The following is a 23766-nucleotide window of genomic DNA, read 5'->3' as shown; positions in this document are numbered from 1 at the left end:
TAAACGTAATTTTTCTTAACTTTTTGATAAATTGATGGTAAATTGTATAAGATTCATGGTTTTAATTAATTACACATGATTAAATACATTTTGATTAATAAAATTAAATTTAACCATTAAAAAAAAAGACCAGAACAATGAAAACAGAAAACAGAATTTAAAAATAAAATAAAATAAAATAAAATAAAACGGAATTTGGGAAAAAAATAGAGCCCTATTTTTGCAAGCAACTATATATTTGTTACAGTTATAAATACATTTTCAAATGTATTATTTTATTTGTCTACCATATTTTTGTAATGTTATAGTTTTGTTATCTAACTTTTATATGTTTGCTATTTGCAGTGATTACTGTTTACTGTTGTTAATAGTGTGACAAAGTCTTTAACACCCAGTTTAATGCCCCCGGACCCACCTAGAAGGATCCAGGTTTAACCACTTGTGTCTAACAAAAACTTGAGCATAATGTGAGCTCCCACCAACTACCACTAGCGCCTGATGTTTTGGCACCAGCCCCGGATGTTTTAAAATCCTAGAAACGCCCCTGGAGACATAACTGATTTACTGTACACAAACACAGAAACAGGAAACACGTGAGTTCAGGGAAAGTGAAACTTAAATGTAGGAAAGCTGTTGGTACTTGTGTTTTTTGTCTCTGTGTTTATGCAGTAAAATGGCAGAAGTTTTTCAGGATGACCTTTTGTGTCCAGTGTGTCAGGATCTCCTGAAGGATCCAGTGACCATTCCCTGTGGACACAATTACTGTGAGAGCTGTATTACAGGCTGCTGGGATCGGGAGAATGAGATGAGAGTCTACAGCTGCCCTCAGTGCAGACAGACCTTCAGTCCAAGACCTGCTTTAGCTACAAACACCATGCTGACTGAAGTGGTGGAGAAATTGAAGAAGAGGAAACGTCCTGCTGATTGTGACGCTGGACCTGGAGATGTTCAATGTGATGTCTGTCCTGAAAGAAAATACAAAGCGTTTAAGTCCTGTCTGATGTGTCTGAACTCTTACTGTCAGAATCACCTGGAACAACATGAGAGTTGGTTTAAAGGAAAGAAACACAGTTTGACTGATGCCACTGGACGACTGCAGGAGATGATCTGCCAGAAACATGAGAAGATCCTGGAGGCTTTCTGTCGCACTGACCAGAAATGTATATGTGTGCTTTGTACGATAGATGAACATAAAAACCACGACATCGTATCAGCTACAGCACAGAGGACAGAGAAACAGGTATGTTTAAACTTGTGATTAAGTTAATACTGTTTCTATTTGGTAGTATTTACAGTGCATTCTAAAGTAAATTATGAAAGTAACAAATTCAGCAATTACTATTTACTCAGAAGACATTTTAGGGTTCTTTGGAGATATGTTTTAACAAGACTGCTTGATCAATTACCAAAGAAGAATGTTAAAATGATAGATTTTCTTATCAAAGTGATAAAATGATGTGTTGCAAAAATGAGTACACTCTCCTGAAAGTTACTAAATATAACAAAAAAAATAAATAAATAGTGTTCTTTAAGATATTTTTCAACAAGGCTGCTTGAAGCAAAACTTTTAAAGACAAGAATTTCTTGAAATTAAAAGTGTTATAAAGCCTCACTGAGTCAGACTTAAATGATGTGTTGCAAAACCACTTGGAATTGAACCAATATATATGTTTATTATTATTATTATTACTTCAAATAAATTTAGTGTACTGTTTAAACAGAAATTGACTTTGGTTTTGTATACTGGCACTTCTGACATGTTGTTGGTACTTAAAGTGTCTCAGTGGTTAGAAAAGACACCATATAAACCACACTACCCACGAGGGTGCACCATGAATTACCTATCATCTCGACAAATCACATAAACGCAAGCGGAGTCGGTCTACTGGAGGTTTTCAGAGTAGTAAAAAAATAATGATTTGAACCAGTAAATTTTGATGAAATCAGTACCTTATAAAAATGAAAAGAAGCAGGTTTTTCCTTCTTTTCTGCTGCAGTGAGTCGATCAGATCAACCGGTAAACTCCTGGAAAGTGCTCTGTGTTATTTTTTTTAAATAACACATGGCAACAACATATATTTTTACATCTACACTGCCCTCCTAAAGTTTTGAAACATCCCTGGCAAAGTGTGGACAATATCAGTTTAAATCCTTATCATTTTTTTGGTGCAAATGCAAAGTAATTTGACATTATCATTGAAGATCAGCAATAATAATTTTTTGATTACAAAATAATGGCAATACATATCAAAGTCAGACATGCCCCTTTGCCAGCTGTGATGCCTGGTTCCTGGTTTAAACTTGGTCCAGGTTTTTAAAAATTTTGTGGGTCAGCACACCTTAATAGCTTCAACAATTGATTGCCAATTAAGTTTAGAAAACAATGAATTTGGGCCCAGATTATGCAGAGCTGTAATAGCTGCTAATGGTGGATGAACTGAAAATTTTAGTTTTTTCTATGTATAAACTGTTCATGTAATAAAATATGTTTTCGTAGTTTGTGTTGTCCCTTATAAGTGCAAAATTATCACAAATTGATAAAATCACAAAAGGATTAATGCCAATATTGTCCAAACTCCCACTTCTCTAGTGTGTTTCCAAACTTTTGGAGGGCAGTGTATGCAAATGCATATACAATATTTGTAATTTAAATAAGTAATATTAAAATAAAGATACAGTTATTTAACAATATGATAAGCAGTATTAACATTTGTACTGTCTTACAGTTACACCGCCATTTGAGGGCGCCATAATGTTAAAACGGCCTTCAGTGAAAATAAGTTTGACACCCTGCAATAGTCTGTTTATTTTCTGTGTAGAGCTGCAGGTTAATTACATAGAAACACAGTCAGTGTGAAGCTCTGTGTCTGTGTCAGTTTCACTTCCATGATACTTATACTTACAGTGTGAAACAGGCCTTGAAATTCATCATAATTCATGTTCAGTGATTGTAACTGATCATTACTTCTGGAGTTTGAGCCTACATCCACTGGTTTATTAGCTCCACTTTTCTTGGATTCATTGATGATTTAGTGCCAGTAGTTTTCTGTGACATTCACAATCATCAATTTGTCCTGCAGCACCAACTGAAGGAGACACAGAAGATGTTCCAGCAGAGAATCCAGCAGAGAGAGAAAGATCTTCAGCAGCTGAAAGAGGCTGTGGAGTCTCATAAGGTGAGTTTGAAGAAGAAGAGAAGTTTGTCTTAGTTCAGACTTTCCTCTTTCAGTCCCACTGAAGCCTGAATCATTTTGTGTCCTAACAGCGCTCTGCACAGACAGCAGTGGAGGACAGTGAGAGGATCTTTACTGAGCTCATCCGCTCCATTGAGAGAAGCCGCTCTGAGCTGATACGGCTGATCAGAGATCAGGAAAAGGCTGCAGTGAGTCAAGCTGAAAGGACGACTGGAGCGACTGGAGCAGGAGATCAATGATCTGAGGAGGAGAGATGCTGAGCTGGAGCAGCTTTCACACACACAGGATCACATCCAGTTCCTGCAGGTAACAGAGATCTATAAGAACAGGATCATAGTGGACATGAGTCAGATCCTGCTGTGACAGGAGACTCACAGAGAAACATTTTATGAGTGTCTTATTATATAATCATCAGTCAGATTCTCATCTGATCATCTTCTTTTGAAAGACACACTGCTTACAAATGACTTTGAAAAGCTCTTTCTTCTTTCTGACATATTTAGCTTTCAAACAACACTAGTGGCACCAACAGTTTCAAAACTTTTTACCAAATGTTTGCTTCTTCATTATGTTACAGTGAAATCAGTGAACTTGATAGTAGTGATTCTGAGTAACGTTTATCAAAACTGAATCTGGTGATCCACAAACCTGACAAAATTTAACGATGAAGACTCCAAACATGAAGTTAGGCTGTATATTAGCAATGCTTCAGCATATTGAAACCAAACCAAATGTGAGCGTGTCTCAAGGGTTCTTGTTTCTGTGTCTCTAACCACTCTAAAGTTATAAATAATAATCAATCCAATCATTGTCTTTGAGCTACTCAACCCTATAGGAAGACTCCATTGATGTGCTTGAGCTGTTAGATGGACATTTATGTTCTTAACAGATGTTTCATCATGCAAACTATTTCCTAGAAAGTTCACATATAGTGTATATAGCAAATACTAGAATCTGTAGCTCTAATGTGATGCAATGAATATTAGAAGAATGAAGGTAATGCTGTGAAAGTGCTGGATTGAGGTGAGTTACTAAAGATCAGTCAAGTTAACAAGAGCCACACAAATCTGATGTTGGTGCACGGTACTGGGTGAAGTGTGGAGCTGATGAGTTTTGATTTCTGTTTTCTGTAGAGTTTCCAGTCTCTCTCAGCACCTCCTGAAAGTACAGATGTAAACGATGACCCCTTCATTTCTGTCTTCTCATCTGATGGTCTGACAGAATCTGTCCATCAGCTGAGATGCAAACTGGAGGATATATTCAAAGAGCAGCTCAAGAAGATCTCAGACAGAGGTAAAGTCCTGGAGATTCATCTGCTCTCAGAGACAAATCCATCATTATCTAATTTCATGGAGAACATCATATTAGTAATGTCTTGGGAATGGATCAAGGATTATGAGAATCACGTTGTTCATGTCTGTTGATTTTCACAGTCACATCCACCAACATTTTTCCCAGGACCAGGAACGACTTCTTAAAATGTAAGTCAGTATGAAAACAAGCAGAAAAACTCACTGAGTGTATTCATGTTCTTTCCGTAGAATGTGGAAGAAGAGTTTTATAATTGATGTAAATGATGATTTGCATAGGATATCTGGTCATCTCTACTGAGAGAGTGATGATACACTAAACATTAAGAGATCAGCTATATGAAAAGGTCAAACAAATTCATAATTTCTGATTCTGATGTGTTTTATCTCCATCAGCTTTCCATCAACTCACTGTGGATCTGAACACAGTACATATTTACCTCCATCTGCCTGAGAACAACAGAATTACTACCGCTAGAACAGCCCAGCCATATCCTGATCATCCGGACAGATTTGATGTGTATCATCAGGTGTTGTGTAAAGAGAGTGTGCATGGACGCTGTTACTGGGAGCTGGAGTGGAGTGGAAATGAAGGTGTGCGAATATCAGTGTCATATAAGAGCATCAGCAGGAAGGGATGGGGTATAGAGTGTAGGTTTGGATGTAATGATCAGTCCTGGAGTTTGTTTTGCTCTCCCTCCAGATACACATTCATACACAATAAGATACAGACTGATCTCCCTGTTAAGCCCAGCAGCAGGAGAATAGGAGTGTATGTGGATCACACTGCAGGAACTCTGTCCTTCTACAGCGTCTCTGACACAGTGAGCCTCATCCACACAGTCCAGACCACATTCACTCAACTGCTCTATCCTGGGTTTAATATTCTTAAAGGGTCATCAGTGAAACTCATCAGTTGAAGAATCAGAATAGACTGAAGTGAGAGTTATTATAGAATCTGTTAATTTTTATCCTTCAGATGTTACAGAGTCATTCATATTTTTTTTCCTTCATTAAGATCAGTGTGTAAACATTAAGATGTGTGTGTGTGTCCTGCTGAATAACCATGTGTTTCTGTGATTTTCTCAACCGCTGTTCTGATTTAGTTTTTTAATGAAGTGTCATTTTATTATTATGATTATGATACCTTTCAATTAAAATGATTTTAGTCAATGAATCATTTTTTCATTTTTATTATTTACCTTATGGATCTCTGGGCCTTTTCAGTGTTTTGTGTTCTTGTGTCTTCCAGTGTCACGAGTCCGTATCATCTGTATTTGTCACACATTTAATTATTAACTGTGGAATTTGTTCTTATTTTTAGGTTATAGCAATAATAATTTATTCTATTATAGATCAGTGTTCTTAAAACCTGTAAATTACATGAAATTTAAAGCTGTGAGGGTGCATGTTTTTGTGACATATCAGGACACAAATTTGTATAATGACATGGGTATGACAGAGGGTGAAATATGAGGACATTCTGAGTGTCCCCATAATTCAAAAGGCTTTTTTTTTTATGAAAAAGAAATGTTTTCTGTGAGGGCTAGGTTTAGGTGTAGGGTTGGTGTAGGGCAATAGAGAATATGGTTTGTACAAAACAATCAAAACAACAGAAGTCTATGGAAATTCCCCAAAAGTCCTCTGATTAGTCAGCTATCCAGTGCATTGTTATTGGCCAAATACCTCAAGCGTGTGACAGAAATGTTATGCCCATTACCATGTTGTCATGCCGTGTCCCAAAAATAACAACAACAACAAAACCATTATAAATGAGGCATTTGAGAGGAAATAATTACCGTGAGCACATCATAAATAGAACGCAGCAGCAGTTTGATATATATATATATATTGTCACGGGGGCGGAGCAAAGCGACAGACACAGTGGGCGTGACGTCAGGCCTCGGAGAGGCTTTTATTAAACAATAACAAAAAGTGTCCAAAAAGGGGAAAAAGTGTCCAAAATAAAAGGGGGATCTGGTGTCCGCGATGTGACGGGGTTACGTGAAGGAGGGGTAGTGTTCCGAAGGGAAGGGTCCAGGTAAGGGGCGGAGTCCGGCGGCCGCACGCGCTCCCCGCTCAGGTCCGGGGTGCGAAAGCTTCTCTAGCGGCATCCTCCTCTACCCAGATAGCACAGATTTGCAAGATGTCTGTTAAAGATCATGATCTGGAAAGCATCTGCTGTGTACAAATGTCTTAGACATCTGTAAGATGTCAGTTTTACATACATTCTAAATCATAAACATCTTAAAGACATCTAATAGACGTCTATTTGACATCTGATAGGAAACATCCAATTTTGCAGATGAGCAAACTATGTCTTGCAGATGTCTTGCAGATGTAAATGCAGACATCAAATAGACATCTCAGAGATGTAATTTGCTATCAGGGTAGCTAGCGGAACTTCTGGGGGAAAACAACCCGGCAACCTGGCCCGTAGCCTTGGGTGCATAACCCACGGGGTCCGGCAGCTCTTTTTACAGCGGCGCTCTTCTTTCACCCCTTCCTGGACCCACGAGGACACCAGAGTGCATTCACGGGAAGAGACCGGTCTCCTGAGGAAAGTAATTTTAGCGGCGGTGATGAGGCTTCATTCACATCAGGTGTGCCTCATCACACGCCGCCAGACCTGGATGTTTCAGCGCCCCTCCTCCTCCCACAACTCCCGTTAGCCTGGTGAAGGGCGGCGATTACCGACGGGGTGCAGCTGACAATTAGGGGGGAGGCAGTCGACTCGTCACAATATATATATATATATATAATTTGAAAGTCTCGCTCTCTATGTTTTAATATTTTGAAGTAGAATGACAGACAACACACATTTAATAAAAACATAAAATAAAACAACACCCTTTTTACCTTGTCATAATCAGCTCTTTTTACAGCAACCTGTTTTGTTGTGAGCAGTGTTGGGAATGTTAATCTAAAAAAGTAATTAGTTATAGTTTACTAGTTTCTAGGATAAAAATTATACTGACAACAGAACTACTACAAATTCTACTATTAATAACAATATAAAACACACTAAGTGTTAATGAGCTGCTGGGTTCATGTATATTAATCACGTTATCTGCGTTTCCTTGAACTGATTTGCTGAAATCAGAACAGAGACAATAATAGGTGAGCTCCATCCAATGAGATTACCGTTTGCATGTTAGTTCCGCCTACTACCGGAGAAACCAGCAGTTCTTAAAAGCTGAAGAACTCCAAAGGAACTCATGAATCCTGTCCGGTCTGCCCGTCATCAGAGGTCGCCTGTACATTTCACTAACATTTCACACCCCACAGACTGTTGCATCACACCCCAGACTACGTTTCCCATGACCCACTGTGCTGATTGCTCTAATACCTGCATCCAATCAGACGCTCTATATAAGCCTCAGACTTCCCCTTGTATCTCGCCAAGTATTGTGGTGTTTTGGTTCGTTGTATCGGATTGTGTTCCCTAGTTCCCTGTTCCCTGAGTTTAGCTTTCTTGCCTGGTCATCTCGTTTTGTCTGTGTCGCCACCTGCCTTTTGGACCTCTCGCTCATTTATCGGATTACCCCTTTGCCACACCCCCTGGATTACATTCGTTCATCGAACCTCACCTGCTTCACGGACTACTCCCATGTCTTGCCTACAGTGTACCTGCTTGCTATTGTCTGACCCTGCCTATTTTAAGACCATGTCTCTGTCGATGTCCTTCAATAAAAACTTGCACATGGATCCGCCCGCTTCATGTCTTCCTCTCCACGTTATAGTTTACATGCAACGCATCAATTCGGCATAGCATAAAACTCTGTTGCGCTATATTTTTCTTTGCGTGTGTGAGACAAAGTGACAGCTAGTCCTTCACACTACAGTTTACGGTTCGTCAAATACAAGCATGCTGCATGCACATCCAGTCAGATGAACTGAAAAATATAAATATAATAATATTATAATAAATTTTAGTAACGCCACATTTTATTGTCAGTAATGGTAACGGCGTTGTAACGTGGGAAACAGTAATTAGTTTGATTACTCGTTTTTTAAAAAAAATAACGCAGTTAGTAACGCCGTTTATTTATAACGCCATTTTTCCCATCACTGGTTGCGAGTCCTTTTAAATACTAATGAGCTTTGCTCACCCCGCCCCTCTCTGTCCTATTTACTTAGCCACATTTAGCCACAAAACTTGCTAACTAGCACATTATTAGGAAAGGTGATTTGCAAAGATCCTTATACTCACTTCTTTTATAGGTGAAGTTGGATCACAATGATTCATGTATCATGCATTTATGTAGATCAGGGGTGCATTCCATTCAAAAATGAAAGTAATACTCTGCATCTACAGCAGCTCAAATGTCCTCAATCACCTAGGAGGCATGCTTGTCTACGTCCCTGTTCCAGTGTCAAACCAGTGGCGGTCTGACTATTCCCAGCTCATTCGGGGCGGGTCTAAGGTAAGACGGCCATGTCAATCAACTATTGTGGGAGCGGCCTTGGTCTGTGTGATGTCACACAGCCATGAAGCTGAGAATGGCTTGATTTGAAAGAGGGGTTATTATTTATAGGGATTAAAAATACCACTTTGTGGATTTGTATCATTATGGGGTGTTTGTGTACACAGACTGCCAACACACATTTATGTTCAAACAACATGTGAATTTTGAATCCGATGACCCCTTTGATGAAACTTTAACATTTATTAATCAACAGATTAATTATTAAAATCACTGTTAGCTGCAGCACTAATGTAAGCATAAAGTTAATGATAAGTTGTCAATATAACACTGAATCCATATAAATCCCTCTCCTCAGTGAAGAGTGAAGCAAATGATTTGACATGCAGATCAGATGAACTAATGACTGCTGACTGAATTCATTAAAGCCTTAATATATGACTCCACTAATAACACAAGACTCATTTGCATATGAGCAGCAATATTCACATTATCAAAAACTGAATCAATGAAATAAACTGTGTTATTAGTTCTGATCTATTAAACTGGTATTTTCCCACAACATCAATAAACCAAAATTCAATCAAATAAAAAATGTTGCTGCTGACAGAGATGAAGGATTTCTAAGGAGAAAAGAGTAAAAGCTGAGACTCACCTGAAACACCTGTGATGAGCAGCAGCTGCAGCGCTTTAGAGTCTCTCCATGATTCCTACTGTTCGGATGATCTTTTATAAACTCATGATGTCTCAAATCAAACATGACTATTCCTCAGTGCTGCATTATTCCTCTTTCAGATATTCCTCATGTTATTCCTTTCAGAGTCACTGAGCGCTTTTAAGAATCAGCAGCTCTGTTGACACTCTCAGACTGAAGCTGGTGCGGGACCACGCATCACTAGCCAATCAAAGAGCAGCTGGAGAAAAGAGCACACCCCTTACGCAGAGGTGCAGGGGTGGTACTACAGATGATAATAATCCCATGATATTTCCTGTTGTAAATGGGAGATTGTTCAACTTTGAGTTTATTTTATTTATTTTTTTAATTTTCATTTTATAATACAAGACATAATACAAGAAAAAAGTGGAAACCACTAAATAATCATAATGTCTGGATATACATAATGAGGAAGAAGAACCTGCTTGAAGCCGGACTCACGCTAAAGGATTTTTAAAATCCTAACCGATTATGAAATCTGGTTGCAGTTAAGGAGAATCTTTGCAGATTATCTTCCCTGAAATCTTAATCATGCACACACTAGAAGATTTGGAAATACTGGTGCATCACACACTACAGGACATTATTAAGATTTTCATGCCAGAGGGAGCACCTCACGTGATCTTACACAACAGATCATCATTTCAGCAACTAATGTTTACATATGTTAGTTAGCGTGCTAGCAGCTTTATGCACTTCCCCAGTATGTTCAAAAGTGAGATGATTAGACCCCAGAGCTTCTCTTACTCCTTGCGGTTGTGGTACGTTTTCAACATATTATACAGACAGTGTTACTACAAAGAAGCAGGTTTCCTCCATCTCCACTATGCAGTGGACTGTACAGCAGCTGTTTTGCATTCGCGCATTGGCTGTTGTGAAAGTACTGATGTAATGATATAGCTGTCATCATGCCGATTTAAAATCTTAAATATCAAACATGTTTGATAGTAATCGGGGTGGCGCTGATTTGTGTGCCAGCAAATTGGGAGGTGCAAGATTTGATCTGTGAATGCCACACATTATCAGATAATCTGAGCAGAACATCAGGAACAATCAAGGTGCTTGACAAGATTTTGCTCCGATTCTCGGGAGGGGAAAATCGGGGCAAAATTAGGCTAAAAATCCTGTAGTGTGAGCCCAGCTTTACAGACTTGCAGACAAAACTGATTTACACACGTCACTCAAACACAGAAACAGGAAAACAGGAAACATGAGCAAAAGAGAAACTGATGTCTAGTTGAGTTGTTGTTTGACAACGGACTGCTGAGATCAGGGGGATTACATCTGCTACATCTGCTACAGTCTAAAACTGCTCTCAGTGCAGACAGACCTTCAGACCAAGATTTGCTTTAGCTACAGACACCATGCTGACTGAAGTGGTGGAGAAACTGAAGAAGAGGAAACGTTCTGCTGACTGTTTAGCTGGAGCTGGAGATGTGCAGTGTGATGTCTGTACTGGAACAAAATATAAAGCTGTCAAGTCCTGTCTGAAGTGCCTGAACTCTTACTGTCAGAATCATCTTGAAGAACATGAGAGTTGGTTTAAAGGAAAGAGACACAATTTAACTGATGCCACTGCACGACTGCAGGAGATGATCTGCCAGAAACATGAGAAGTTCCTTGAGGTTTTCTGTCACACTGACCAGAAATGTATATGTGTGCTGTGTACAATGGATGAACACAAAAACCATGACACTGTATCAGCTGCAGCATGGAGAACAGAGAAACAGGTATTTAACACTAGTGAGCAAGTTAATATTTAGTATAGTGATCCAGTAGTCTATTTTCTGTGTAGAGCTGCAGCTTAATTACACAGAAACATTTTCAGTGCAAAGCTCTACTTTTGTGTCAGTTTCACTTTCATGATGCTTATGCTTGCAGTGTGAAACATGCCTTAATTTTCATCATGATTTATGTTTGATAAATGTAACCGATCACCAATTCTGGAGTTTGAACCTACAGCTATTAGTCATCAGTCATACATTTACTTGATTCATCTGTTCACATGATGATTTAGTGCCAGTAGTTTTTTGTGACATTTCCTATCAATGATTGGTCCTACAGAAGCAGCTGAATGAGACACAAAAGATGATCCAGCACAGAATCCAGCAGAGGGATAAAGATCTTCAGCAGCTGAAAGATGCTGTGGAGTCTCAGAAGGTGAGTCTGGAGAAGAAGAGAAGTTTGTCTTAGTCTCAGTTCAGACTGTCCTCTTTCAGTCCCACTGAAGCCTGAATCACTGTGTGTCTAACAGCACTCTGCACAGACAGCAGTGGAGGACAGTGAGAGGATCTTTACTGAGCTCATCCGCTCCATTGAGAGAAGCCGCTCTGAGCTGATACGGCTAATCAGAGATCAGGAAAAGGCTGCAGTGAGTCGAGCTGAAAGACGACTGGAGCGACTGGAGCAGGAGATCAATGATCTGAGGAGAAGAGATGCTGAGCTGGAGCAGCTTTTAAACACACAGGATCACATCAAGTTCCTGCAGGTAACAGAGATCTAGAAGAACAGGATCATAGTGGGCTTGAGCCAGATCCTACCAGATCCAACAGTTCAAAACTTCATTATGATTAATTATATTACAATGAAATCAGTGATACTTGATCACTTACTACTGATTCTGAGTAACAATCAATATTGGATCAGGTGATCCTCAACTTGATATAAATAGATTTTTATTGATCTGTAACACGTGAAGGGAAGATTTCCACTGAATAAACCAAAAACGAGCTTGAGTCCAGTAGGCAGGCGGCGAGACAGTTGAGACGTGATGGCCAGGCGAGCCAAAACACAGGGGAACTAGGAACTCCAAAACTAGGGAACTAAAACTGGGAAACTGGGAAACTTGGAAACTAGGAAACTAGGTTATGAACAAAGAACAAACAACAATCTCTGTGTCTGGAGAGCATCAGCGCTGCAGATAATTTCATATAGTTAACAGCTATAACACCAGCATTAAAGACTGTATACTTTTAGATGTAAACTCACTGTAATGCAGTCTGTTTGATTTGAAAGAGTTTGAGATCCAATCTGGTTTTGATCACCATACAAGGCAGAAATGATTAAGCAATGTAAACATTACTATTTCAACTGTCAGACCAAAACATGTGTAAATACGGGGCTTCCTTGAAAAATTAAAATTTTTAAGATAAACAAAAATGCAAACAAATGGCTGATTTTTCAGGCTTGAGAAGTGGTTATGAACAAAGGCAAAGTATCTGATTTATTTCTTATTAGTTTTGGCTTGCAGATCATTTCATATAGTTAACAGCTATAACACAAGCATTAAAGACTAAATAATTTTAGCTCAAAACTCGGTAGTTTCGGATAGAAAGTTTGGATCATTTTACTGACTCAGATCTTTGAATCTAGTTCATCAAAATGTAAGTGGCAAATACTAGAATCTGTAGCTCCAATGTGGTATAATGAATAAGAGAAGAATGAAGCTGATGCTATGAAAGTGCTGGATTGAGGTGAGATACTAAAGATCAGTTAAGTCAAATCTGATGTCGGGGAAGGTTACCAGGTGAAGTGTGGAGCTGATGAACTTTGATTTCTGCTTTCTGTAGAATTTACAGTCTCTCTCAGCACCTCCTGAAACTCCAGACATAAATGATGATCCCTTCATTTCTCACTTCTCTTCTGATGGACTGAGAGAGTCTGTCTGTCAGCTTAGAGACAAACTGGAGGAATTCTGCAAAGAAGATCTCAAGAAGATCTCAGACAGAGGTAAAATCATGGATTCATCTGTTTTAAAAAATCAAGAACATCTTATATCATGAAGAACATCATGCTAGAAATTTCTCAGAAATGGATGCAGAATCATGAGAATCACACTGTTCATGTCTGTTAATTTTCACAGTCACCTCCACCACCATTGTTCCCAGGACCAGGAACGACTTCCTACAATGTAAGTCAGTAAAAAAACAAGCAGAAAAACTGAGTATGTTCATGTACTTTCTGTAGAAGATGAAAGAGTTTTATAATTGATGATGTAAATGATTTGCAGATGATATCTGGTCACCTGTATTGAGACACTGATGATACACTAAACATGAAGAGTTCAGCTACATGAAAAGATTAAACAGATTAATGTTTTCTTATTCTGATGTGTTTTATCTCCATCAGATTCCCATCAGCTCACTCTGGATCTGAACACAGTGAATCAATGCCTCCTTCTGTCTGAGAGGAACAGAGAGATTACTCAACCTTGTGAAAAAAAAGTGCACTTCAGTATACTTTTATAAAGGGTTCTTTGCGCAAATAATATACTTTTAAAGAACACGTGTAAAGGCTGAATTAACTGTAGTGTTTTCACTGGTGCATTTTATTTGTAATTCATTTCAAATGCATCACATTTTGAAGTCACATTAAATGCAATTAGTGTTTGATTTTTGATTTTTTTTTTTTTTTTAAACCACGTATGTGGAACATTAGTACATCTTTATATGTACATTCATAATTGTTTATAGTATCTTTAAAATATGATTAAAATATGATATTTTATATGTAAACTTCTGAGTTCTAAGGTATTAATGTGAACTAATATACTTTAATATCATTTACATTTATACTATTATATAATTAAAATTATGTCTAATTATACTGTATCTCTAATAATGTTGTAATTTAGTTGTAATTTAGTATATTTTATATTTTACCTAGTTACATCACACAAAATAGACAACCCTCTACATTTATTGAGAAAAATATCTGAAACAAATAAACAAATGTTTTTTGTTTGTTTTTTTTTGTTTTTTTTTGCTGGTGCACAAAAAACAAAACAAAACAAAACAACAACAACAACAAAAAGCTATACACAAACAGTTATAATACTTAAAAAAAAAATATTATATATATATATATATATATATATATATATATATATATTTGCTAACATCAAGTGCAGTTTTAATAAAAAAATGTCTCGATATTAATGGATGAAGAATATATTTATAAGAAAGCAAACCTGACCACTTACTATTAACAAAAATGTTCATGATTCAATGTAATTTCCATACATAACAAAAGTGACGTTCCATAAGCAGCTGCAAAAATATACATTTTATAATATTATATTAAAACTTATTTTGTGTACAGCAACAACATTATAAAGCTTGGAAGAGCCAGAACAAATTTTAATATAACTCAGATTGGATTTGTTAGAAAGAAGAAAGTCATATACACCTAGGATGCCATGAGGGTGAGAAAATCATGGGCTAATATTCATTTTTGGATGAACTAACCCTTTAAAATACTTGGGGTATCGCAGGTCCAAGGCACATGTCAATCCCACAAGATAGGAGCAGGCTTTGCTAAGATCACGGAGTTGGTTGAGGACAGCTAATTCCTCTTAAACATCAGTAGGTGGATCAGCAACATCCTGAAGACACAAATATAAAGAATAGCAGGTTAGAGCTAATTTTACATAAAATAGATATAGATAAAATACATAAAATAAGTTATTAATCAATTATTATTTTGACCTAACCCTTTTCTTTATCTAAAGGCTGAAACATGAGGTTTACCATTTTATGAAACCTTATTAAAGATTTTTTTTTTTTTTTTTTTTTTAACATTTCATATACGCTGAAACATTATATTTTCACATATACTGAAATATTATAGTAAACTGGTCTTACCTCCTGCCTTGTGTTGTTATTTAGATGTTTTTGGACGATGATCTCAGTGCTGTAAAATAAATGTTTTGACCATGAGATTCATAGATTTACACTTCAGATTAATAACAGTAGGGTAGTGGTTGACTGCCCCTTTAAAAATTAGCCAGTGTTACTACAAATAATAATAAAAAAAAACATTAATACATTAATACATTAACCATATATCTTATCCATGATATTTGTAGTAAAACTGTCCAGTACAAATAGTAATCAAGCTGCCAAAAACATTAACTTAAAGGGGTCATCGGATGCTAAGTTCACTTTTTCATGGTGTTTGAACATTAATGTGTGTTGGCAGTGTATGTACAAATCTACCCTATAATGATAAAAATCCATGCAGTGGTTTTTAATTAATCTGTAAAAATAATATCCCTCTTTTAAATCGAGCCGTTCTAAGATGCCTGTCGTTGTTGCGTCACACCCACAGAGGCCACTCCCACAACAGTTGATTGACATGAGCGATTTTCCGCCCTCTTTGTTTTGATGCTGGATCAGGGATGTAAGTTAGACAAGAATATCTCAGATTGAGCGATTGAGGTGTTGTGTTGCTGGATGTAATAATGAACATAGTGGTCGTCATTTACTCCCGACATCTGAGCCGCTGAAGATGCAGTAGATTACATTTGTTTGTGAAGGGAATGCACCTCCCGATCTACATATATCCGTCTATGTTCGCACAAATCATTCATGATCCTGCTTCACTTACAGCAGAAGTGAGTATAAGCGTTTTTTTATGAATCTTTGCGATCGCCTTTCCTTAACATGGCAGTTAGGAAGTTTAGCGGCTAAAACTTCACCGTCAAAAAACAACACCGTCTTTTCCACAGAGAGAAGAGAGGGGCGGGGTGAGCAGAGCTCATTTGCATTTAAAGGAACAACCCCTTAGAATGAGATGATTTTTGCAGAGCTCATTTTGACAAGGTAAAAAGGGTGTTTTTTTTACAAAACCATTGAGAATTTTTAATCAAAGTATATTAGAGACTTTTTATTAAGACCCTAAAGAATCATATCAACTTGTGGAAAATGGGCATCCGATGACCCCTTTAATACACTTTACTACAATAAAACCATGGTTGATTTTGCACGATAATTTCTTCACTGCGTTTTGCCTCCGCCATTTGACTGATTCTGGGTGATGTTTCAGCAGTGCTTTGGTACAAATGTGAGCAGGGGCTCCCGGAAAACTTTGCGAGAAAACAAGTTATACAAAGAGATGTTACGTTAGCTTTTTACACACAGTAATGTTGTAGTTTTGGGCTATTCCGACATGGTGTGAGAACTCACCCAGAATGACGGCCGATAAATAAAGGTTTATTTCAACCGGCCACTGACGCTGCTGTGCACCGGGATTTGTCCCATTACACCAGTTGCTGGACTACGGATAGACTAGTTTAGTCGTTGTTTTCTGCAGTTACTCACACGTATATGCTCATCACACAAGTAAATAACAATGAATGACGAAACCAACTCGGCGGTTGACGTTAACAGTAATACGGCCACTCCCCTCATACACGGGCAGGCTCTGCTGCTTTAAAATAGGAAATTTTACATACACTTCAAATTGCTGAGGTGTATTAACCGTATTTTAGCTGAATATTTGGTGGTTTGAAGAAAAAAAAAAAAAAAAACTACAAAGCCACAGTGATTCTAGAAATGCTTGCATTGTTAACGTTACCACAGAGCAGCATGGCTGCAACAGCATTGTAAAATTACACCGAACTTTTTACGTGCCCGAATACACAGCCAGTATTTCATTAACTGTTAATACTGACTTACCTGCATTTTTAAAGGAGTCTTAAGGTGGTTTAAGCCTCAGTTTTCTTGTGACCAGTAAGGAGATTTCCCGTTGTTGACCGCGGTCGTTGTGTCCACGTGATCACGATAGCCCCGAAACTTACTCAATTTCTTAAGTCGATGCAAAATACAAAAGAAATTGATAGAAAATAAGCAGTAAATTCTGTTTATAAAACTGACAAATTTTACTGCAACTTTCTCAAATATTTTCATTTAAATGTACCAAAAACATTAAGGACATGTGAACAATATAATTTGTTAGTTAAATGCTTATTTATTTATTTATTTATTTTATGAAAACATACTTAAGCAGAACAAGTAAATTATAGATAAAATAATCTGTGGGATTTTTACTTATTAATTTTGGTAATCCCAAATCAAATAATCTCTTTAATGATACTCAGAGATTTTATTAAGTTAATACAAGTTTTTTTTTTTTTTTTTTGTGATATTTACGAAGCCACTGAATTATTTTTTACAGCTGGTTTTGCATCTGAATTCTTCATATGTATACATAGAGAGCTACTTGAAGAAAATCAAGTTGTAATTCTTACTGAAAGTGACAGTGTCTTTTCATGTTTAATAATTGAAAGCATCTTGCTTTAAAAGTATACTTTACATGAATTGTAAAGAAACACTTAAACACAAAATATATTTGAAGTTGGTAAATTTGAACAATTTTAATAGCTTAAATTGTATTGGAAAAAGCTTAAAATGAATCTTACGCATATATTGAAATACACTTAAAATTGTTTCAAAATAATATGTAATATGCATTTAGTAGTTTAATTTACATATACTGGGCCTCTTTGTTTAGGAGTCACACTTGGCTTCTTCACGGTCACCATTGTGACCAAAGCCTTAAAATGTACCTTTTTTTTTTTCAGGAAAATCATTGTAAAATATTTTTGTTCAATAATATTTTTTTGATTATTATTTAGAATTAGGGAATTTTATGACAATATGCAATATTTAAACACTTTTAATGAGCTATTTTTTAAAAACTTATGGTTGTGTTATGATTACAATCAAACATTAAAATTTTGTCAGAAAGGAAACACATGGGAAGCATTACTGTTACTCAGATATCAGGAACATCTGCTTAAATATGTCAAACGGTAAATTGATTAAAAATAGATAGAAAATAACCATAAATAAATTTAATTGTAACTACATATAAACTGTAATTATTTCACAAGAAAATTGCTCTCCTCATCTCAAAATTTGCTCTGTTGCAGTCTTACCAGTTAATTTCTGAGTGTGTGTGTTTGTGAGAGACTATTTTATATTTTTTTCATTTATTCATTTTATTTCACAAATCTGCTGCATTTTTAGCAATTAATTTCTATGTGTGTGTGTGTGTGTGTTTGTGTGTGTGTGGAGAATTAAATAATATATAAATACTCAAATCTCCCTTTTCTGTCAAAAATACTAGAAAAGACAATATCCTCTCAGCTATGTTCCTTCTTAAAGAGAAATACCTCCGCACAGATACCTCTTTCCAGTCAGGATTTAGACTGTTTCATAGCACTGAGACTGCTCTCATTAGTTACAAATGACCTGCTCTTATTTTAGAATTACTATTCGTCTTGGCCTGTTTATATCTGTTTGCTGGTGTCGACCCTTGCCTGTGCATGACTGTATCTTGGAATAAAACTTTGCATTTGGATCCACCTCACATCTTGTTCACCCCAGAACTCCACACTGTACACCTGACTTTAGTTTAGTTGTGTATATTTACTACTCACTGCTGTCTGTGACTCGCAGACACGCCTATTTTACACACGTCACTGAAACTGAAAGAACTAGGAAACAGTTCAGGTAAAAAGTGAAAGTCACGTAACTGCGCTAATGGAAGGACCCCTAATTTTTCAGGTTGAGTTTATGTGTTCAGTATGTCAGGATCTTCCTGAAGGATCCAGTGACCATTCCCTGTGGACACAGTTACTGTAAGAGCTGTATTACAGGCTGCTGGGATCAGCAGGATCCGGTGAGAGTCTACAGCTGCCCTCAGTGCAGACGGACCTTCAGTCCAAGACCTGCTTTAGTTATAAACACCATGCTGGCTGAAGTGGTGGAAAAGCTGAAAAAGGAAACCTCCTGCTGACTGTTTGGCTGGAGCTGAAGATGAGAAGTGTAACATCTGTACTGGAAAAAAATACAAAGCCGTCAAGTCCTGTCTGATGTGTCTGAACTCTTACTGTCAGAATCATCTTGAAGAACATGAGAGTTGGTTTAAAGGAAAGAAACACAATTTGACTGATGCCACTGAACGACTGCAGGAGATGATCTGCCAGAAACATGAGAAAATCCTTGAGGTTTTTTGTCACACTGACCAGAAATGTATATGTGTGCTGTGTATGGATGAACATAAAAACCACGACATTGTATCAGCTGCAGAACAGAGGACAGAGAAACAGGTATTTAAAACTTGACACTGATGAAATATTGATGACACTTGTTTTACCATTTTAACCCTTTCACGCGTTCCATCACACCGGTGTGATTCGAACGTTCAGCGCGCATCACGTGATCAGCTGCTGAATTCAAATCTGCTTTGGCGCTAAACCAGATCAAACGAGCTGAGCGCTTGTCATATTATCGCAGCTATTCTGTGTTTTCAACCATATAATGCTTATTTTAGGTTACAGACATTTAAAAACACATAAGTCCTAGTAAAACGTTGCATTTATAGTTTGCAAAATACACGCCGATGTCTATAGAAGCGGCAATAATGATCCTTACAAATGTTATCTGACGACATGTTTTATTGATATCATATACACATTGTGTAGGTAACTATAAAGTTTACTCTGCTCTTCTCCCAGCTCATCAGAGACTTACTTTAATGTTTTTCAAGAGGATAGAATGAATTTGCTTTTGTAAATCCCACAGCTTAGATTCAGCGCGAACTAACATGGCGGCGCCCATCATTCATTATAAAAGTGTTTAAACTTCCAAATACATTTACTTGCACATATTTCAGAATCAGAATATCAGATATTTCATAATACAGTGAGCACGTTTGTGAATATTAGTAATAAAAAAAGGAAAATATATATAAAAGTGATGACGTGTGATACAGCCCTATATGTGGCACGTGACAAACACGACGCGTCGCAAGGGAAACAATAAGGCTATACTTTCTAAAATAACGGTCGCCCATTCAGCTAGAATATTTTAAACGTGTGAAAGGGTTAATGCTTAAAGCATTTGCACTGCACACGACAGAAGAAATAGATAAACAGAAGAGTTTCACACATTTTTTAATAAAATAAACTTTAATTAAAAACATAAAATAATGATTTGAATAGCAGTAAAACGTGAAAATTACTAATCAACCATAAACAAGATGGCGCAACATGCATTTAGTCATTTGTTATGTACAAATGATGGATTAAGAGGAGGATGTTTAGGCAGTTCTTACATTTTTCGCTGCACATCGTCTCTAGTCTCAGTGCTACCTGAGGTGCTGTTGCCAACAAAACGTTTCCAGTACTTAAAAGGCTAAAATACAGAAGTGCTGGTACTATGTACCATTGTGTGGGCCCACTGTTGCAGTTCCTTTTCAGTTAAATACATAACATCAATTGCTCAAAGATGAATCTAAGATATGTATATCTGACAGCAGAGAGACACACAGTGGCATGTGAGAGTTCTAGTTCTAGACTGGTTACAGAATCCCAAATGACACTTTAGACTGATACTAAACATGAAGGGGAAGAACAGCAAACTTACAAGATACATAGTATGTGCTATACATATATTCTTAGTGAACTATGCTGGTCCTTGAAGCAACATGGGGGATAAACCAGGGACCAGAAAACCAGGGGTCATAAATGAGCAAAAACAGACCTAGGTTTGGGCAAGGTGGTTACATTTTCTTAGTGATTTTCTCCTTTTGGGGGAGATTTGTTTTATTGTTTTCTCCAGATTAGTTTTATCATTTTGTTGCATGGTGTTTGTTGAGAGTTCCTGGATTTCATGGGGAGATCATTTCACTTCTGAGACATTTATAATCTTCTGTTTGTCCTCCAGCACCAGCTGAAGAAGACACAGAAAACGTTCCAGCACAGAATCCAGCAGAGAGAGAAAGTTCTTCAGCAGCTGAATGAGGTTGTGGAGTTTCAAAAGGTGAGTCTGAAGAACAAAACATTTGTCTCAGCTCAGACTGTCCTCTTTTAGTCCAAATGAATCCTAAATCACTGTGTGTCCTAACAGTGCTCTTCACAGACAGCAGTGAAGGACAGTGAGAGGATCTTTACTGAGCTCATCCGCTCCACTGTAAGAAGCCACTCTGAGTTGATACAGCAGATCAGAGACCAGAAAAAGGCTGCAGTGAGTCGAGCTGAAAGACGACTGGAGCGACTGGAGCAGGAGATCAATGATCTGAGGAGAAGAGATGCTGAGCTGGAGCAGCTTTCACACACACAGGATCACATCCAGTTCCTGCAGGTAACAGAGATCTAGAAGAACAGGATCATAGTGGACATGAGTCAGATCCTGCTGTGACAGGAGACTCACAGAAAAACATTTCATAGTGTCTTATTATATAATCATCAGTTAGATTCTCATCTGATCATATTCTTTTGAAAGAGACATTGCTTAAAAATAACTTTCAGCTCTGGAAATCTCTGGAAAAAATGAGTTTTGATTTCTGTTTTCTGTAGAGTTTCCAGTCTCTCTCAGCACCTCCTGAAACTACAGATGTAAAGGATGACCCCTTCATTTCTGTCTTCTCATCTTATGGCCTGAGAGAATCTGTCCATCAGCTGAGAGACAAACTGGAGGATTTATGCAAAGAGGAGCTCAAGAAGATCTCAGACAGAGGTAAAGTCCTGGAAGTATTAGAAATCTTATTATCGTATCATCTTATCATGAAAATCACACTGTTCATTTCTGTTGATTTCCACAGTCACATTCACCAACATTGTTCTCTGGACCAGGAACGACTTCCTACAATGTAAGTCAGTAAGAAAACAAGCACTGAAAAACTCACTGAGTGTATTCATGTTCTTCCTGTAGAGTTCAGATCATGAAAAGATTGAAACAGATTTAAAATTCCTGATCTTGATGTGTTTTATCTCCTTCAGATTCCCATCAGCTCACGCTGGATCTGAACACAGTGAATAAATACCTCCATTTGTCTGAGAGCAACAGAGTGATTACTGCCACTAGAACAGTCCAGTCGTATCCTGATCATCCCGACAGATTTGATGTGTATCCTCAGGTGTTGTGTAGAGAGAGTGTGTGTGGACGCTGTTACTGGGAGCTGGAGTGGAGTGGAAATAATGGTGTGCCGAATATCAGTGTCATATAAGAGCATCAGCAGGAAGGGAGGTGTTGAGTGTTTGTTTGGAACTAATGATCAGTCCTGGAGTTTGATTTGCTCTCCCTCCAGATACTCATTCATACACAATGAGATACAGACTGCTCTGCCTGTGAAGCCCATCAGCAGGAGAATAGGAGTGTATGTGGATCACAGTGCAGGAACTCTGTCCTTCTACAGCGTCTCTGACACAGTGAGCCTCATCCACACAGTCCAGACCACATTCACTCAGCCACTCTTTCCTGGGATTTGGGTTAATAATGAATCATCAGTGAAACTGTGTAAATTAATCAGAATACACTGTAAAAAGAAAATCTGTAAAAAATTTAAAAAAAGTACTGGTAGCTCATTACCTGGACTTTGCACCATAAATTTACAGTCTGTTAATTTACAGTCTGCCACCAGTAAAAAACAGGACTTTTTCTGTTTTAATGGTGTATTTGTATATCTCTCTCTTTCTTTCTCTATATAAAGCAAATAAATCCAACACAATATACAAATTGGACATGGTTTATTTTTACTTCATGTAAACATTCTTAAAAGTGGGTTAGGACTAAACAATATCAAATAATCAATTCATTTAACAATGTGTCAAACACTGAAAAATGCCTGTATTGTAAAAGACAGTTTAGCTTTAAAAAAAAAAAAAAAAAAACAACCAAAAAACAAAACAAAAAAAAAAAAAAAACATGAGCATCTGTACAATACTGGTGTTACACTGAAAAGTGGTCACAAAATGTAAACCTCAAACTGTAAAACAGTCAAGATTCAAAACTTTTTTTCTTATAAGAGAAAACAATATGGTTTAGAGGGATAGTTCACACAAAAATGTGAATTCTGTCAATTACTCACCCTCTTACTATTCCAAACCCATAAGACTTTCATTCATTTTTAGAACACAAATTAAGAGTATTTTTAATTAAATCTGGGTACTTTTCTGTCCCTCTATTGATAGTCTATGCAACTACCATTTTCAAGGTCCAGAAAGGTATAAAGACAACATATACACTATGACAGTGATAATCTCAGGTAATGATTATGTGCTTTGTTCATTGTTAAAATTATCAAATGTGAGTTTAAATATCATCCCAGATAGCACCCGTACATCTGCAAGATGTCTGTTAAAGATCTCTTGATCTGGAAAGTATTTGCTGTGCACAAACATCTGGCTTACATCTGTAAGATGTCAGTTTTACATACATTCTAAATTATAAACATCTTAAAGACATCTAATAGACGTCTATTTGACATCTGATAGCACTGCAGATGAGCAAACTATGTAAAAATACATCTTGCAGATGTAAAACTGTAACCAA

At 37.2% G+C, this 23766-nt stretch overlaps 1 protein-coding gene and 1 pseudogene across 1 annotated transcript in view; both read left to right on the top strand.

The window, feature by feature from the left end:
• Nucleotides 1-23766, top strand: part of LOC127154114 (tripartite motif-containing protein 16-like) — a 47672-nt gene that overhangs the window by 11800 nt on the left and 12106 nt on the right. Inside the window, exon 4 of the mRNA XM_051095521.1 lies at nucleotides 21792-21951. Within this exon, the coding sequence (XP_050951478.1) occupies nucleotides 21792-21951 (160 nt within the window). The remainder of the gene's footprint in view (nucleotides 1-21791; nucleotides 21952-23766) is intronic.
• LOC127154133 (tripartite motif-containing protein 16-like) lies at nucleotides 653-5468 on the top strand (annotated as a pseudogene).

This window comes from Labeo rohita, chromosome 22, assembly GCF_022985175.1.
Source record: "Labeo rohita strain BAU-BD-2019 chromosome 22, IGBB_LRoh.1.0, whole genome shotgun sequence".
Lineage (NCBI taxonomy): Eukaryota > Metazoa > Chordata > Actinopteri > Cypriniformes > Cyprinidae > Labeo > Labeo rohita.
Note: the sequence above shows the minus strand (reverse complement) of the source record. Positions and strands in the feature narration are given on the sequence as shown.